Raw genomic sequence first — 20,274 nt, forward strand, 5'->3', positions numbered from 1 at the left:
TCAGGCTCAAAGGGACAGGATTCACCTCACACCTCAGCTAATGGAAAAGGAAGTACTCAGCCAAGTTAGTTCTTACAGCTTTTTTTTCTTGCCTTCTGGTTTTTTTTAAGTCAAAAAGGCAACACACAGTGGGATCAACTACTCCCAGAAGTTGTCTAACCCTCTTCATTTATTAGAAAATGCTCATAGTGAAGTTGCTACAGTCAGGTGACATCAGTCATGAGTATTTTAAGGAACCATTCAAATTATAAAAAGAAATATGCATGTTTCACTATGATCCCTTTTCATTATATTATTCAACCTCAACATCCTGTTGTGGCATTTCAATCTCCTAACTCCCAGAAAGAATCTCAGACTACTTACTCAGGAAACACAACAGGAGAGAAAAGAAACAATCAGTAAAGAAAAATAATTGACTTTTTATTAGCACTTCAAAAATTACCTGATGTTCCATGGTAAAGCACAGTTTTAAAGATAACACTGGTACCTCTGAACCAACATAACAGTATGGGTTTTTTCCAAATAGAAAGGGAAAAAAGAAGCGTCCTCCCCTTATTGTTTTTGTTTTGTTTATTTAAGAAAAGCTAAGTATTACATTAGCTACTTATAAGCAGAAACATGTTGCATACTGCAGTTAGATATTTCGAGTCTGACAAGACAAGAATGAATGCTTTAGGTTTTAAAATCCCTTCAAATCCCTTTTTTGCTTAGTTGGGAGGGCAAAAGAGAGGATTATTTCCTTGTGTTCCCCCTCTTCCCATTTCCCTCCTATTTTTTGCAGACCTGAAAGTTGAATAAAATGAAATCAAGAGGCCATACACGCTACATTCAAATACAGCTGCCATGATGTTTTAAATTAAAATTTAATTGCAAGTCTTTTCCTGCAGTGTATGACATATCAATGCTTACATGATACTTTTTATTTCAAATTATATAAAAGATATTGTAAAAAGGGTAGCTTCTTTCATACATTGTTACATTTCTTAATGCATTACCTGTTCAAAGTCTTTAAGCGATCTTCACAAAAACAGAGGTAGCTAAGTAGAAATACTATGGTTTACATGAGGTCTCTATACATGGTGTAATAAAAAAAAAGTTTGTTCTATCAATCAGGATGGATTAATTTCAAGACTGACTTCCTAATAGTTTGTCTTCCTCTGATATGAATGCTTTCTAATGCAAGTAGAGCTATTCCTGTTTGGCCTTTGTCACCATAGACAGTTGCTACATCATTATGTAAAGATGATAAAGTCATTTTATTAGGCAAGTATTTGAGTTCCACTCAAGTACATTTAACATAATCAAAACAAAAAAAAAAATTTCATAATTATTTGCTGAAATTATTATGAGAATTTAACAGTGATTTTAATTACATTAGGGAGAAGTCAAATAATCAAAACACTGGATTAAGTTTGGTATGTTTCTGTGCTGTCCAAACAATAGCTTATTTATTTAGAAAAAAATCTAATAAACTCCAGCATCTTAAATATGTTCAAAAGTGCCTTTTCCAGCATCACAAAAATGTTAATTAAGAAAGCATCATTGAATTTTAAAGTAGCAAATACAGTTAAAAGTCTAAGTGAACATAAAATGAAAGAGTGTGGTCCAAATTCTGTGAACAGATCAGATGTATCAAGATGCTCTATCTGTGCAGAACTGGACCACATTTTTCCCCATACACTCAAAAAGGCAATGACTGGAAAAGATGGAGAACTTAGCAGCTGCTTAAAACAGTTAAGCAGTGCAAGTAAGTGTACATTTCATTGCCAGGCTTGAAAATGACTTGGTAGGTCCCTGAAATCCCCTGTTTTGTTTTAAGTAATGTAAGTGGGCACTACAAAAAAGTAGGACTGTATTTTAAAAAGAATTAGCTTTCCTAAAATGTTCCTGATTCACAGCATCCACACAATTCACAAAAGAAACAAAATATTGTTTAGAATCTCAAATCATGTAAGCAACTATATGCATCTGCTCGCATCCATTTGTAATTTTGCTTTAAGTTTTAATGAAATAAATAGTTGTTTCATCCAGCTTTGGTAAGCCAGAATACAATTTTGGCACAGTATTTTTTAGTGAATTTCCATGACAGAAGTAAAGACAGTAAGGAGGAGGAGCCAATAACTACTTAAAGATTACCACAAGTTATTAGTTCCTGCTTCTAACAGCCCAATGTTAACCTTAAAAAGCACATTTTCATTCTTTAATGTACTGCCTCATGGGAGACTTAGTCTGAAGCGCTAATGTGCCCATCCTTTCATAAAACCCTACATTTCCTAACCAAACTATATCCCCTAGATATCAATGCAGTCTTCTCCAAATACTGGCTGCATTGTAACAATAAAAGATTTTTCTAAGTCTTGTTTTCCATGACCTCTGTGACAAAACTGTAGTCACAATCATGAGTGGAATATAAATCAGTATTTAGCTTTGATACGATTCCCTGACTTTGGCCTGCAGGGCATCACAAGTCTTCTTAGCATCACCCAACAACATGGCAGTATTGGGTTTGTAGAAGATTGGATTGTCCACCGCTGCATAACCGACTCCCAAAGATCTCTTCATTACAATGACCTGCACAGAAAGAATTCATGCTTGAAACAGCAAAAACCAACCACCACGCCCACACAAAGACAACACAAAACCAGCTGCCACAAAGAAAAGGCAGAGGAAGAGAGATCCCAAACCCAAATAGTGTGCTCACTGCTACAAAAATGTATTTTTAATTTTAATATAGCAGACAAATTGATACCTGAACGAGGTTCAGAAACATGTTATTATTAAACACAGTATTGCATGTCAGATGAAGAGACTGTAGACACTACACATCCATATGCTCTTACTTTATTCCATGAAATAAAGTCAAAGCAAGATGGACACTGATGATTGTAGCATAGAAGGGTTTTAAGGGTTTTTTTTGTTTTTAATTATGTTAAGAACCCAATTCCCTGATAGCAACACAATTCAGATCAGCGTTCACATCAATACTTGGTGTAACACTCTCTGGTACTTGTCCAGACTATGACTCTGTATTACTTCATACAGGGAATTTAAATTAAGTTTTAAAAAAACCCCACAAACCTAAATACATTTGAGCCACTGTTAGCTCTTGATTGTCAAATTAGTTAACCACAGCACCTTCAGCAGAGAAATTGTGACGCTTTACCAGCTTTGACCATATACATGTTTATTTCTCAAACTGCAACACATAGCTATGCACAAAACTGATAAATGTATGTGCCCGTGTCCGAGTACTCGAATGGCTAACCAACAGAAGTACCGGGGCTACAACTGGCTTCAGAACAAGAGATCAAAGATCTCCTATCAAGGAAACTCAAGTATACGTATCTTAGGTAAGTCACTGCTGCTTTCAAAGAGCAACACTGGCAAGGACTAAAGTGTCAGATCAGTCTAGACAGGCTACACTCTCTACTCATTCATTGTTTGGGTTTTTTTTATTATTTAAGTATAATACTAATATTTTTATTTCTACCTCAACATTAAAACTGTCAAATTTCCCATAAATGCTTCAGGGTTGCAGATGTCAGCAGAATATAATTTATTCTAATCCCATTTTTAGTAAAGTGCTTTCATTGTTTTCTTCTACTGCAGTCATCATTAGTTCCACTAAAGCACTTGCTGATGATTACAAAATCATGTACTTCATCACACTTGCAAAATACTGACTGGTTTGTTGGATGCCTTGCAGAAAAGCTTTTCATGGAAACCATAAAAGTAGAGTATTATTATCTTATCCTACAAACCCTGTTTTTAAAAGCATGCTAACTATGGCAGGTGCTAGCACAATTCTTATCATCTCACCTGTTTGGACTTCCAGACCTCAAGAACCGGCATGCCAGCTATGATAGAGTTAGGATCTTCCTGAGCTGCTGAATTAACTGTATCATTTGCACCAATCACAAGCACCAAGTCAGTTTCTGCAGCAAGACAAAAAAGAGAAAACTAATGAAAAATTAACTGAAACCTGAACACTGAGGCTGATGTTCATTTTCATGTTAAAACTGATCTTTAAGAGGCAGAAGAACCCCTTACTCTACAAATATTTATGGGGACTTTGGTCACAAATATTTTACAAACTTATCAGGTAAATTATATGTGAGAGTCCAAGTGTCCGCCACGTACCTCCAGCAAACTGCAAGCATCCACAACCCCATTCCAAGGGAACTGTTAGACCACTGCCATACAGAAGTTAAATCCTTTGATATTTAAATGTGGTTCCATACACATCTGTGTGTATTTCATACACACATCATCACTTAACAACTTGTTTGTGCCTGGCTTTTCCTTGCTCTTTCAAAAAACCTTTTACCAGCAGCTTTCTGATTTTTAAATAAAGACGTAAGAAAGCAAGAAGTTGTCTGTACAATTCTATACTGGTTTGCAAGATATGACAGTGTCAAGTACAACACCTGACCTGAAGAATTAATTGTAGTTTTCCTGTATGTAGCAGTAAGAGAGAAGAGAGAAACAGAATTTGTCATTTACTTCACAGCTATAAGCAATTAAATAAATCCAAACCAACCAAAAAAACCTGCCCTTGGTTCTGGAGGAAACATGTTTGACAAGCCTGTTTAATCTCCCTTTAATATCTACTCTCTTCTGTACTCCTTCATTCAATATTTCCCTTTGTTTTACCTGTCTATACTCTCTGCTTCTCAGTCAGGCTATTTCTTGTACTCCTCTGTGCTCACTTGCCATCAGCTGGGAGCACACTCAGGTTGCAAGAGAAAGACCTCTGCTCTCTCCAGTGGCATCACAACAGGCACAAGAGAAACTGAATAGCCTGGCTGAGATTTTCTATTTTTAAAATCGTTGTGTGATGTAACAACAGAATCAAATAAAAATTGATAAGATCAAATCCAATCTGCTGGAAACTTACAGCTTGCATGCTTACCTGGGAAGTCTTCATTGATCTCATCCATTTCCAGCACAATATCATAGGGAACACCAGCCTCTGCTAGGAGTACATTCAGCTGACCAGGCATACGGCCAGCCACAGGGTGAATACCGAACCTAACAGGAAAGGAAGTTCAACCCCATTAAGGACGACTGCACACTCTGTTTTATACAGTAAAATTGCCCCCTGTGACCTACAGGGCTGAGAAATGCTTAAGTGTAAACACACACGGGAATTAATAAAATTAAATGGTTAAACCTTAACAATATTGTAATTATTTTCCCAGTGTTGCAGAGAACTGAATGGGTGGGAAAAGGAACGAGGTCCACAGATTAGACTCCTCACCTGGAGAGCAGCTGTTCCTTTTCTGTAAAGTTAGAAGTATGACTGACATAACAGGTATGCAAAAGAATATATTCTTTTCCCAGTAAAGTTAAATAAGCTAGTAGCACATTTTCAATCTTTCCATCATAAGAAGACTCTTTAAGAAAGTTGTTGCATCTGCAAAGTGGCTTTGGAGAGCCTGATGGACTCTTCTAGTGGCAACACAGAAGGAACTCGTGGCAAAAAATGCCTAGGAATGCACCACTGTAAGATGGCCCTAGACAGCAATTTTCCACCCAGCAATGGCTTATACCAACAGGCTTTTCTTCGATTACTTTTGAAAGTAATAGGACTATTTCACCGTTCTGACTGGATACAATCATCAGCCTTAGCCATAACACACACGGTAAGCATCTGCATCCTCCTTCCAAATAATACATCTAAAAACTTTTGACAGATACCTTTGATTTGCTTTTTATGAGTAAGCCTTTTTGCTGCAAAACAACCACCCATATTAATATGCTTTGTAGGTCTCTTACATCATGGAAAAGTGAAAGCACCAAAGAATAAATGAACTGGCCACAACACAACACTCTTCATAAAAAGGCCTAAACACTGTGCAGCCTTCCTGAAGCACAAATCCACTCATAGACCTTGAAATGGTCTTGGCAAATGACCTTACTGACTCAAGTGTCTCTAAGAGAGTATGTGTGGTTACCATGGTCTAACACTCCAAGAGAAAAATCATCAGGGACTCTACTTTAAGCACAAGACAATGCTTTTCTGAATTAGGTTAAACATGCCACTTTCTTCTCATGATCGAACTTAGGAGGAGGGGAAAAAAAGGAAAAAAAAAAAAAAGGCAGGGGGATTGAGAAGATGCAGAGTTTAGAAGCTGTACCAGTTCAAGCGTAACAATTTAAGAAATGTTTTCAGAACAGCTAAAAACCAGTTTAGATAGAATACACTGCTTATGAGTTACTAAAAGTTCAGACAGACACACACAGTAGCAGTGGGAATCTTACGGTATGAATGCAGTTCTGTAAGAGTAAAAACCTGACAAAACTCAGAACAAAGACGTTAAACTGGTCTAACTGTAACTCCCAAAGATATATTTTAATTACAAGCAAATCTACTTCTTGTGGGCAGATTGTACTCTTCTGCTCATCTACTGGCCCTGAATAAACTAGGCATATCAAAGTCTACTCTCCTATGCATTTTCTGTCTTTCCAGCCCTTGGAGCTATCGCCAAATGTCATGCTGACTCAAGCACACCAGAAATGCCTCAGGTCAATGTTGTATATGGCTGAAATTAAATGTTTAATAAGGAAGCTAACATGTACTTTGGAAGAGACATAAAATACCTATGAGAAAACTGTAAACTCTTGGATTTCTGAACAGAAATTTCTGAGCAGAAATCCAAGTCAGTCAGGAATGCAATAAAAGGACTTCTTCAGAAAGGAGGGGAAGACTGATAAATCAGCTCTGCATGACAGACAGACTATCACATATTTCTATTTTCAACTCCACTGCAATGGAAGTGGATAACGCAGCACTGATGGTCCACAAGTCACAGTCCAATCATCACAGATCACTTGTGAATTTAACACTCTGCAAAAACATCCTTAAAAGGGCAACCGAACACTCCAGCAGCAAGACAGCATTAAGACAATGCAAAGATGGGACAATGGGTAACTCCAGCAACAAAATTAAGGACATATGATTAATCCACATAATACCAGATATACTACAATTTTAAGCTCTAGGTCAAACAGCAGGATAAACGCTAGCTTTAAAAATAAATACTTTTAAAGAAACAAAGAGAATAGATTGTATTTGGCTAGTAAATTTTTGGGATCCTTTTGCAAAGGACAATACCTAGAATCAGAAAAAGGTGAGCAAATTACAGGACAAGACATTAACAGCTTATGTTTCACACCACTCAGTAATATAAACCATGTGTAGTACTGCAGCTAGTCTTCAAGTGTACCAAATTCAATCACTTGCAGTACAGTAAGAGAACTTTTATTCTGAAGTATACTTGAGAAAACCCATCACTACTCTGGCAGTGAAAATAGATTTTCCAACAAAATTCTCTTTTGTTTCTAATAAAATTATTTGAGCATCTTTTCAACCAAAGCTACTTTGGCAATACACAAAACAAAATACTTGTGAGGTTTCTATTAAATACTATATACACATACAATATTATTTCAAGGGCTGGAAAGCCAAAATTTAAGCTGCCAAGAGAATTAATGTCACCTTTGGCTCTTGCCAGGAATGGTGAAGTCAAAGAAAGAAGAAAATAAAGGGGATAATTATCTTTGTTCAGGAAGAGTCATGGCATGAACCATCAGCAGCTGGAGACTTCTGACAGACTCTGCTTGAAACCACATACTGCATACTCACAAAGTTTGAGAAAGCTGCTCAGACAAAAGCTTTTTGGATAAATACTGAAGTGACTCCCAGAGGTCTGCTTCTAAGAGCCTGTTAACCAAATATGACAGTAACCAGCCAGTACCTCTTGAAACTGGATGTGCAAGTGTGTCAAAAAGAATCATTAAAAATACGTGCTTATCTTCGTTATTTCACAAGATAAATTCTATATGCATCTGGAGAAAAATTAACCTGTCCAATAGAAAGCAGAATTCAGGTAAGCACTGAAACAGTGACAGCCAAAATCCTTGATGGCTCACAACACGTCTAATAAAAGCTGCCTATCTTGCTTCTGACTCGCAACAGCAGCAGTTCGTCAAAGCTATGTGCATTGTGCGTTATGGCAGAAACATTGTCATGTATGCTCTCCCAGATGTTCAAAATATGAACCTCATTCATATTCAAAAACTGAACACACATACAACTGTAAGAGACATGTTTCATGGAAAAAAAATGTTCTAAAGTGAAAAACTGACAAGTTTATTTGGTATATTTTTAATATCAGCACTCCCTTATGTTGGTTGGTTTGTTTTTAAATCAAGCCAGAAATCTCACAGTCTTTGGCTTTCTGTTTACATAACATCAAGTTTTCAGTCTACATATACTTTACTCATAACAAAGATTCACAATCATACTGTGTCTGACTTGAAACATTATTCTGGTAATTCACTGAAACACAGAATTCACCAGGAAATTTTTCTCTTGACCCTGACCATGTAATGTAGGGCTGGCTTATCATGCCCAGCTGTCATGTAACTGAAGTGAGCGTACACCTCCTTGCTGCTAAGCTTCACACCTGAACAGCAATAGTACTAGGCAACGATATCCAGCCTCTTTAACCAGCTTCTTTTGGATACTTTCTAGTTTTAGAAAGGCAACACAGCACACTGAAAAATGAGTTTATATTTTGAACCTTTTTGTGTAATACAAAGAGTCCAACATTTTATTTTAAATTTAGACTAAATATCTAAAACTCCTGACATACACATCCTATCTAGGACAGCATTTTCCACATCGAGTGCGCTTAAATTCAGGGGGTAAAAAAGTTAAAGCAGTTGTCTTTTTCATACCGCCACAGTCAATACTATTTCATTAAAAAAAAATCACCAGAAAATCTCAAAATGGAAATTACTTTTTATACAGTCCATAAAGTCAGTCATTACTATAACTGGCCAGATGATGTGCTTGTAATGAATACTGAACGAGCTAGCATCTACATAACTCAATGCAGAAGTGTGTCACAATCACTTCATCTATGTAAAGATAGGATTCCTGTCATTACGCCAAAGCTGGACAGAGTGACGTAAGTAACATTTGGCTGGTGCCTAATTTAGCTTACTCAACACTTTCAACATTGTATATACAGAGAATAATTTGCCCAAGGGTTTTGCCTCACCTCCTCCCAGCCACATTCACTTTATTTCTGTTTTGACACCTCTCCACCTCTGTTTCCAGTACAAACAATAATCTGTTACTCAAGATTAACGGGGGGGGGGAACACCAAACAACTAGATGAACTGCGTAGTACATCATTCAGATATTCCACAGCTTGAATCCTGCCATATAACAACAGCTGCAGTGTAGCATGACTTGTACCACAGTATAATGCTCTCATCACACATTACAGATGACTATGTAGATTATTAGCTTCAAAGGACATAGCTACCTTAGGCTTGGTGTCATGTCTGAGGCAACCTATCCCCAGAAACAGTACTTCAGCACAGACTAAGCTCAGGGGTTCTGCTGGGGGCAGGTCAGTTTAACTGAATTAAATTAGTTCAATTAAGCACACTTAAGTAAGTATTGGTAACTACTTCCATCCACTATGGTTTATCACAGCAAGGGCAAGATCCAAATATATGGTATGGACCTTAGCTCAATGCAATAACCCTCCCAAGAATCCAACTGCAAGGAAGAAAGAAGTGTCTGCTTCCATAAAGCATCGCAAACTAAGGTCGCCCAGAGCTCAGCTGGCCCATATGGAACCAATGGCATACCTATAATAGACCCCCAGGAGCATATAGCTATAGCTGCCTCCTTGCAGCAGCAAATCAGATACAGCAAGGTTTGCTAGCTCTCCCTGGCTACACCAAGACAGCACTTGAGCTAACAGATCTGTTGGACTCCATCTGTCCCTCCATCTGCATCATTAGTAATTCAGAACCCACACAGTTAATCTGACTAGAAAAAACAAATGAAGAACTGACACACATGTAGACACTTAGTGTCTTCCTAGTAAGTGCACTTCAGTGTCCTAGCAACTTGCATTAACACATGTTGTTCCTATGCTGCCATTCAGCAGTGACAGTAATTTCTATTTTATACACACCAGAGCCAAGCAGTATGTTAAGACTGGCTGGGAGAGTATCTTAACAGCTCATCCTTTAAATTCTTCTAGATTTTCTTGTAAAGCAACAAAGATTGGTAAAGTTAATCTGTTTTATTTATTAATTTGTACATAAATGTATAAATGGCACCCATTCACATGCTCTGTTACTCATAAGCAATTAGAACAATGGAGATAAAAAAACCCAAAACCCTAAAAACATCTGATTAGAGCTCTGCCATAAAGGTAGCAACAAAAAAAAAAAAAAAAATTCAGGTCCAACACTAAATCTATGCTGTCACATTTTCAAAAACTCGTGCTTCCATGTGCTCAAAAGTAATTAAGATTCTCTAACATCAGAAGACAGAAATCCAAGACTTTTGCACCTCAAATCCTGTGTTCAGTTTTGGGCCCCTCACTTCAAGAGGGACGCAGAGGGGCTGCAGCGTGTCCAGAGAAGGGCAGTGCAGCTGGTGAAGGGTCCAGAGCACAACTCTTACGAGGAGCGGCTGAGGGAACGGGGGTGTTTGGCCTGGAGGAGACTCAGGGGGGGCCTTTACCACTCGTATTTACAACTGCCTGACAGGAGGCTGTGGGCACCTGGGGCTTGGTCTCTTCTCCCAGATAACAAGCAACAAGACAACAGGAAATAGCCTTAAGTTATACCAGGGGAGGTTTAGATTGGTTTATTAGGAAAAGTTTCTTCACTGAAAGGTTGGTCATGCATTGGAACAGGCTGCCCAGGGAGGTGGTGGAATCACCATCCCTGGAGGTGTTTAAAAAAAATGTGTAGATGTGCTGCTTAGGGACACTGTTTAGCGGTGGACTTGGCAGCCCTGGGTTAACAGTTGGACTTCATCTTAAAGGGTTTTTTCCAACCTAAATAATCTACGATTCTAAGACATCCACCCATAAAAATGAGGTTAAAAAACCCCAAACCAAAACACTAGCATCTTAGTAACTAATTTGAAAGGCTGTTAAAGAGGCAATTTGCATTTCTCTCAACTATGAGTTACCAGAAAAGCAGCATATTTAATTATGAGTTAGGTTTAGAAACTCTATACAAAGCACAATTTTAAGAGTCCTTTCACCTGCAATACATTCTTCTTAGCAAGAATTTTTTACTACACAAAAAAAGCCCCTCATTGTTAGAAAAAGTCTCAGGAAAGTCATACTGTGGCAAAACAGTTAACTAGACATGGACACAAACAGCGTCAATTACTCCTGCACCTATGGGAATATATACAGTTAACAGTACTATAATGACACAGAATCGTTATATATCTACATATAAGATTACGATGGAATATAATTTAATTATGTAAAAGAACTCAGAATTTCACAACTAGGGGCCTACAAACAACACAGCATGTCACCAAGGAACTTTGGTGAGATCTTTCAACAATTTCCTCAGTTGTAACTCTGCAGAAATACACCAGTTGCAGAACAGGCATTTCCTCCCCAAGGCCAATGGATTCTGGGGACTACAGGATTCAGCCTATGAGTAGTTTTGCTGTTCTACCCATCCCTCACACGGGAAAACTATAACAAAGGCTCAGCAATACCCAGCTTTCTATGTGATCCTACTAATGCATTAAAGATGTATTCTGCTGCAAAACTATCTCAAGTAAGCAATGATGTTAGCTATGCAATTTAATAACTAAAAGAGTCTGAAGTTTCCAAACTCTCCCATATTTCTAAATTTAAACCTAGTCAAAGGTTATGCATCATGTTATATAATCTGTGCACTTCACTGAGAATGTTATGGCTATAGGCAAAGTAAATGAAAACAACAGCTCCTCTGGATCAATCGTGAGTCATGAAGCAAAAAAAACCCATAAGACAGATGCAATTTTCCTTGGCACAGCATGGGCATTACAAATTGATGACAATAGTATGTCCATGCTGGCACCCCTCCACAGAGGATGTGTGAGTGTCACTACATCTGGATGGTGACCGTACTAGGGTCCCGAGGCACTCCAGGCCAACTGAAACCAGAGGGACAGCAGCTGCACTTAATGAACACCGTGGGAGCTCCGCAAAGTGATGAAAGGCCTGAATTACCACAAACTGTAAATACAGATTTATTTCATTAAATACTAGGTAACCACTGCAGTGATCCTTTCCTGAAATCGACTCATTTCAAGTATAAGCCAGTTATTTCAAGGATTCATTCACATTTCTCCCTTGCAAAGCCAACATAAAAGGCAAACCCATTAATTCTCATTTCACTAAGGCTGATAAAAAACATAAAGCTCACCCCCACAGAAGTGCTGAAAGGAAAGCCAAAAGCATGTGACACTCGTTGCATTAGCCAAGAAAGGTTCTGTTGTCGCACAGCTAATGGGTCTTCAAAACTTTTAATGCCATTTGGACACACACAGAGCTTTTGCTAAACACAGAAGTAAGGTGTGAAGAGAACTGCTCCAGGAAGCAGATATACCAGCACACACACTCATTTTTCATGTATGCATGAACAAATACATTGATAAAGCAATTTTATATGCAAAATTGCAATGTTCTGCGTTAACACTAACAAGTAATTGCCTATAAACCCTACAGTAACCCTGCTGTTATCCATCACAACACCTGCTGTAAAACACTGCAAAAACTTGCCCATGAACTTTTAGTAAGCTTAGAAAAATATTGCAAGAAAAAAAAAACCAAAACCAAAATACACTGATTGCTAGAATACTGAGTCCCAAGGAACGTTACCACCCAATTGAAATAAACACATGGAAATCAGAGAATGAGTTTGGCTAACCAGCATCTGTCAAAATGAAAACCAAGCCTTGACTAATTTTAAAGTATTAAGTTACCATAATTGGAAAATAGTTTCCCAAACAATCAGCAAGGCAGGCATAATGTCAGCTTTCCAGTACTTTCAATATCTGTAAGGCCTAAGAAAAATTGAAGGAGGAAATGACTTTTGGCCAGTACTGGCACCTAAGAATTATCTCTGCTTTTTGAAGCAGCACTCCAGAATAAATCCATGGGACTGGCCACATGCACTCCAATAATGCTTCCATGAAGTAATCAAATAAGTCTAATAGTGGCCTTGCTTCCAATAGCAAAAAACTACAGGAACCCAGTAAGTGCAGGTTTAAGTTACTTAATGGATTGGATTATCACAACAGGAGAGGATCAGAGCTGCAATTCTTCACCCTCCAGAAGAGAAGGCTCAAGGGAATCTTATCAGTGTGTATAAATACTGATGGAGGGGAGTAAACATGACAGAGCCAGGTTCTTCTCACTGGTATCCAGTGAAGAGACAAGAAGCAATGGTCATAAACTGAAACACAGGAAAAACCTGTTTTACTCTGAACATCGGAACAGATTGCCCAGAAGGCTTCAAGTCTTCATCTCTGGGGGACTAGGTATTCAAAATCCAACTGGACAAGATCCTAAGCAAACTTCTCCAGCTGACTCTAGTTTGAGCAAGGGGGCTAGCTGAACCAGACAATCTCCACAGATCTCTTGAACTTCAACCACTCTGGAATTCTGTGAAGATTCAAGTTACATCAAAACAGTGACAGACGTTTAAACCCTCCGACCTTCCTGTGTTCACTAACTACTTTCTGAACAAATCAGACTGTAGAAACTTTCAAAGCATGGCATGAAAGAAGATACCACAACCTTAACGCTTGTAAGAGGCAAAGGGCTATCTGTGGTAGCTAAAGTCCTGCTGGTAATGTTAAGATCACATGGACTGACTTACGAGGATTGCAAGGAATGTAACAGGCATAAGATCTACTTTTAACAGAGACACTATATGCAGTCCAGAAACAGGAGCTCTTGAGCATCTGCAAGACACTTCTCATCAATGCACACTGAATGTCTTCAGCTATTCCAGCTGCAGGAGGGGTTAGCAGAAGAGTGAACAGGCAAGGTAAACTGTGGATTCCTAACCTAAGGACACCTAATATTATAGTGTGGTTAATTCTTCTCAGTATTGTTTAAAACATGTCAATCAGAATTAGATGTTACTGTCTGTATATTTTGGGGTTTATATATATAAAAATGTTTCTGTGTAGTAGTAAGCATCACTTCTATCCATGCAAGTCAGTTATCCCAGGAAAGAAGAAAGTCCCATGTTCACGGTGCAGAGGCTGCTACCCAATCCGATCTACCCTTCTACTTCATACCAGACTGACCGCAGCAAACACTTCTCCATACTGCAAGGGGCTTCTCATTTCCTGTGTAGGATCTTCACACTATTCCCACTGCAAACCTTTAACTACTCCCCAAGCAGACGAGTCCATTTCCCTAGGAAATCAGGACTTAGAAAAAAAAATAAAGCTATTTTAGCCTAGTAAACAATCCCCATTAATGGAGGTTTCTCTAGTAGGCAATTCAAGGCACTTATGCTAGGCCTGTGCTCTCTCCCTGTTGACTACAAGCGTAACGAGTAACTGTTCTTCCTGCACTGAAGTCTGCTCTTGTGATTACTCCTCACGGTAACGTATTTCCACAAACGGTTGCTTTCATAGAGCTCTCCAAGCTCCCCACCTTTAGAAAAGGCTTCTAACTGTTCCCTTGAACACAATACGAAAAGCTACAATAGTTTTATTTTTACAAAAAACTTCCTGCTTGTTTTGTACAAAAACACTACTACATCAAAAAGGCAGAGCATACATACCTAAAGGAGCTAACTTACCTTCCAAGAAAGTAAGATTTTATTGCTACAATAAAGTATGACATTTTAAAGCCATTCTTTTTAACTGAACTTCAGCATGACATAAAACAAAACAAAACCAAACAAAAAAAACCAAAAACCTATTCTCCAGCTGCTGGGGTTACCTCCAAAAGCCAATTTTAAGAAGAATGTAAGAAAGTAAGGGATCTTTTACACTAAAGCATAAAATTTCTAGATATTCAGCTACAGGTTAATAAAACTACAGCATTCCTCCGGCTACTATTTCTGCAAGAAAGAGGTCAACATAATCATGACTGCTGAAAGAAAAATGAGACCAAAACAAACACTTGTAGGAGATTTTAATGGAATGGGGGGGGGGGGGGGGGGGGGGGGGGGGAAGACAAAAACCTGGAATACTTTTCATCAAGGCAAGTACTTACCTGACATTTTTCCCTTGTTCTCTCAACATCTTCACCAAATCAGCTATGGGGTACTGAGCTTTTGCTGCACATAAGCCATAACCTGAAAGAATTTCCAAGTTTTAAACTATTTTTCTGTTTCGGTGCAGACAGAACAGTTACACACCAACAGAAGCTCTCATAAATAAAAATAAACAAAAAAAAATTATAAATATATATACACATACACACATCCCTCTGATACTCTCACATTCACAGCCTAACCACTTTATCTCTTCTTTTTGGTCTCCTGGCCACTAATAATGTAGTTGTTTGACCAGCCAAACTACACAAGCAACTTATTTCAGCTTCACAAAATACATGTTCCTTTTTTAAAAAAGGACGTTTCAGACACTGAAAAATTGATAAAGAGGCTACTGTCAGGTTGCTTCACCACCATTATCCTCAACAAAATTATGCATAATGCAAATCTAGTAGTTGAATATGACTTTTAGCAGCAAATACTCTTTTCAGTCTTTCTGTCTGAATTAATTCATCACAGCAACAATGTCCAGGAAGAAAAAGGAAAGTATAAATTATTAATGGTGTCCTCAAGGTCTGACCACAGCAGTAAGAGGAAAACTCCTTGAAGATGTTTGCAAACTTTGTTGGAAACAAAGGTAACTTCCCAAATTAGAACTCCACCTCACTGATGTTTTTCCCTTGAGCTAAAGCAAAATAAAAGACGACTTTGTTTTTTAGCCACCTTCTCATTCCAACAGTAAAATTAAATTTAACACAATAGCTGTAGCATTCAGTTGAAGGAAAGCAAGTCTCGAGCTATTCCCTACCTTACCTCTCTTAACAGGGAATGTGCTATCAAACCGTATGAGCCTACAGCCAACGTAACAGTTTCAGAAAACTCAGGGGTTTGGTTTTTAGGGTTTTTTCTACTTTATTTCCAGTATATATGGTAAACTAACTAAGTTTTACATGGGTTTCTGGCAAATTTTTTTAATAAAACAATGCAGCATCAAGCAAGTAGATGAGAAGTGTAAATAAAATCCTCTCTTTCAGTAACTTAACAGACAGGTGTTTTGGTATCGATACCACTGGTATTGTGGTAGTGCTTGGTAACTCACACCACAACAGCTGCACACAAAATTCACTGTAAATAAAATTTACAAAAGACAGCCTTTGTGCTGAAGAATTTAAAATCTAAAAAAATACGATGAATTCTGAAGAGACATACACAAGGAAAAATAAAGTGGCATACACATGTCTACACAGAGGAATGACAACTGACCTGGGAACAAAAACAGATTCTACAGACCCAGTCAATATTTGACATACTGAGATGCTGCAGCTGCAAGTCAGGCTACAGTTTTTTAGTTTGGGTTTTTGTTTGTTGGTTGTTTTGGTTTTTTAATAATACATCATCTAAACATCTTGCTGTAGGAGTCAAAGAGTGTCTTACCTGGAGTAATAATAATGTTATTTGCTTCTTTTATCATTTCAATTGCATTGTCCACATTGATTTCTGTGTGGGTTCCGGTAATTTCCATGGGCTTCCCACCAGCTGTTGATGTGGTGCCATACCCCCCTAGAATCACATTTGCAAGGGAACGGTTCATAGCCTGAAAGGCAAGAGGGTTTGATCAGCTAAAGATGAAATAAAAACAATAAAGGAAAGAAAATGACCACACAGAAAACTTACGAAAATATTACAGCCTTCCTGACAATAGTTTTTATCTGCTGGTTTTGCCCTGCTTACAAGCCAGAGCTTCTCTAAAACAGGGTCCTTAAAACAGAGACCCAGATCAACATAACAGCCAAACATCAGCTTCTAATACACTGCATTACACATGTAACCAGAGGATAACAGCAGTGGCCCAAGACAAGAGAGAACAAAACACCACAAACAGCAAATATCTTAAAAGGGAGGGATATAAAAGAATGCACAATTGATGACTGATTTTTTGCTTTACATACGTATATATACACACCCACACAATTTCTGCAAGATATTTTCTTAAGTTCTTGAACAATTCAACATGTAAGCACAGAACTGCTATATGACAGCAGCTCTTACAGGTAGTACAGAAGCAATGATCCTACAGCACCAAGACAGGAAAGAACGTAACAAAGCTAAGTAGCCACATAAAACTAACCAAATGCTAACTCAAAATAAATTGTAATGAACTGAATGGGACCATTAACTTACTGGCTGAGCACCAAATAGGAACAAGAGATCTTAAACTAGGAGCTTTAAGAGGAGAACACATCCTGAAAATTTGGTTCTGTTAGATACATAGCCAGGAAAAGCCACTGGCTAAATGTTTTCACTGGCATGTCTCCTTGCGAGTGTGGTCCCAAAGCAGTATCTGGAAGTAGGCAAAACTTGTAATTGCAGTAAACAAAACTTTAGAAGCAGGAAAGGAACAGGATAAATTGCTTCTTTAATTAAACATGTGTGTCATACATCTGCTGTGCTAGCTCAGAAACCACAGCAAATTTTAAGAATGGATCTGGAGAGGCACACATACAAGTGAGAGGAAACACCCACACAAAAGTATGCTTCCAAGCATCCATTTTTCACTGACATTTTAAATCATGCAACTCCACAAGTTTTTTGCTACAGCCTAAGATATGCTATTCTGTGAAATTCATCATCTAGGAAATAAGCACAACAAAGATACTAGAACTTTTGTTTTTCCTGATAAATCATCACCGTTTCAGATACTGTAAGGAAAACACACAAAGGCAGTGGAACCATCATCTTGCTACTGTCCTCCAAGTTCATATCCTCCAAGAATACGCTGCCTTTGATGTGTATCACAACACTAAACTGCCAAACAGAAAAACAGACTACTTGGTGTATGACAACAGTTAAGCATCTAGGTAAGATAGCCTAGACAGAAAAATACCCTCTTCAGACACTGCACTAAGCTTACAAGAAGCAAACCACTTTCTACACACAACTAAACCAAAAGAACAGTAAGACCAGGCCAAAGGGAAAAAAAGTTCAACTATTAGAAATCTGAGAGCCCACACAAAACAAGCATGAGATCGAAGCACCCTTGCCTGGGTCTGCACCAAAGAGTCAAGGAAAGAGAAGGGAAGTCTGGGGAAAAAAAAGGGGGTGGGTACAGAAGGCTTAAAAATGAGCCAAGACTCACCAAGCAACAATTAACCAATGCAGCTATGACCTACTCAGCACACAGACAGTGTGGAAACTCTTCTGCAGCCTCTTCCACCTTCTTTACCACCACAAACATACATGAAGAAAGTACATTCACAAATAATTCAACCAGCAGCAAACAGCCCTCTATGCTATGCATACACAGGTGATACTGGCCAGGAGCTTACAGCCCAGGGAAAACCAAACTCTTGACTCCCAAGAACTCCCAAGTCCTTCCACTGTGCCCACAGAAACCACACAGCTAATATAGGTGATGGGCCAGCATACTATTTAGAAGACTTGTCCCTTCTCTTGCTGTTTCATCACTCCAATTAATGGTTCTTCTTTGACCTGAAGCAGTTTCTCCGTCCCCAAGCATACCAATTCTAACACTACAGTTGCAATCAACAAGTATTCACTCTGCAAAACAATGGGAGAAGGATATGCTAATACAATCAAGTGTTCTGAAGAAGACACACTGTGCTAGTGTTTCAAATGTCACAATTCACAGGATGAGTGAACAGTACATGCCTTTGCTTTTTTGATTTGAAGTTCATTTATTTGCCCTTAACTCACCCTACTAGTAGGTGTAAAAGGGATGGATGGAAAATCAAGTAGGTAAGAGTGCAAAACCAAAGTGGCTATCTGAATACACACTATCCAATTTTATAAACTTAAACTTTTAAGAGATTATCTGGATAGGCTTTGGATGATTAAGCTGCACTTTTATGACAACAAGTAACTGGAAATGTTGTAAAAAGGAGGTTTCAACCATTAAGATGTTTCCACAAACACCTTCCCATTTGTACTAGATAAGCTTCAATAAATGTACTGCTTTGGATGGAAGTCATACAGGGGTGGGAGGGAGGGGAAACCTGGTACTTCATTAGCACAGGTTTCAAATGCCTGAAGCAGAGTTCACTGAAACTCTTGAACATCTTTTCTCATGAAATGCAGCTTCAATACTATCACAGTGAATCCCCTGGTTATAACAATGCTTTTAAAAGTAATGATTTCCATTAAAGGAAGTAAAGCAAAAAAGAAAAACGCTGGGCTAGAAACAAGTTATTCTGCTTATTGTGCAGCAACCATACAAAGTAATTTTAATTTTAATGGCTGATCAATTGTAATTGTCTAAGCTTATGTAACACAGCACAGTATTTCTAGATTACTACCTCAAAAGCTAAACTTTCTGAAGTTTGAGAAACACAGAGGAAAGCCACTCTGTCACTGCATACTATTTCAACAATTACTTCCCCAGGCTTCCTATTTACCTAGATTCCTCCAACCAACAGATGTAAATACCTCAAAACTCTTACAAGTGCTGAGAGAAGCTACCAGTAAATAAACAAAAAAAAAGGAACAGGACAGTAAAATTAAAATGAAGGTATAGAATGACAATGCCTACTGCTAAGTCCATACCCAACAGATTGTATTTTCACAAGACTTACAAGAATTTGATCTTTAAACAACATACTTTTCATGCCCGTGTTGCTCATAAGCATAATCTTTCTATGACATGGACTAAATCACTGACTGTATACAAACACACATGTATATATACTTACATCTAAAAAGAAGTCCCACGAGCCACAATCTGATTTCCTTTTGATAAGGATACACAAAATGTTCAAGAAAGAACAAGACTCTTTAAAATTCATACCTAGGATTGTTCATTTGAACTCACCTTCACAAAGCTGCTCAAAAATACTTTTTAAGGTTTACTGCAATTGTTCCTCAAGAGACATAAGAATCATACTAAACATTCCTAACATGGTCTAAGAGTCGGTCTAAAGAGAACAATATTGTCTCAACATTGCCAACAGAGACCTGGAGATGGAATGTGGTCCTCATGGACACCAAGACACAAAGACCCTGGGAAAGAGAACTGCACGGTACGAGGAGTACGATGCCGTTCCCTGCAACCTGGGACTGAACACCCTGGGAAGGAGAACTGAACGGTACGAGGAGTACTATGCCATTCCCTGCCACCTGGGATTGAATAAGGCTGCATAACAGCTGTCCAGAAGATGGATCACAACTGTGCTCATAACAACG

The 20,274-nt window shown here is 38.3% G+C and overlaps 1 protein-coding gene across 4 annotated transcripts in view; it reads right to left on the reverse strand.

Annotated features, from left to right (window-relative positions):
- Positions 1 to 399: 399 nt before the first annotated feature.
- The window catches only part of NNT (nicotinamide nucleotide transhydrogenase), a 46,965-nt gene continuing 27,090 nt past the window's right edge, over positions 400 to 20,274 (reverse strand). For all 4 annotated transcript variants that reach the window (XM_056324144.1, XM_056324143.1, XM_056324145.1 and 1 more), the window contains exons 18-22: positions 16,513 to 16,672; positions 15,078 to 15,159; positions 4,913 to 5,031; positions 3,820 to 3,935; positions 400 to 2,571 (exon numbers count right to left, since the gene is read on the reverse strand). In XM_056324144.1, the coding sequence (XP_056180119.1) occupies positions 2,422 to 2,571; positions 3,820 to 3,935; positions 4,913 to 5,031; positions 15,078 to 15,159; positions 16,513 to 16,672 (627 nt within the window). In that variant the 3' untranslated portion in view covers positions 400 to 2,421. The remainder of the gene's footprint in view (positions 2,572 to 3,819; positions 3,936 to 4,912; positions 5,032 to 15,077; positions 15,160 to 16,512; positions 16,673 to 20,274) is intronic.

This window comes from Falco biarmicus, chromosome Z, assembly GCF_023638135.1.
Source record: "Falco biarmicus isolate bFalBia1 chromosome Z, bFalBia1.pri, whole genome shotgun sequence".
NCBI classification, from domain to species: Eukaryota; Metazoa; Chordata; class Aves; order Falconiformes; family Falconidae; genus Falco; species Falco biarmicus.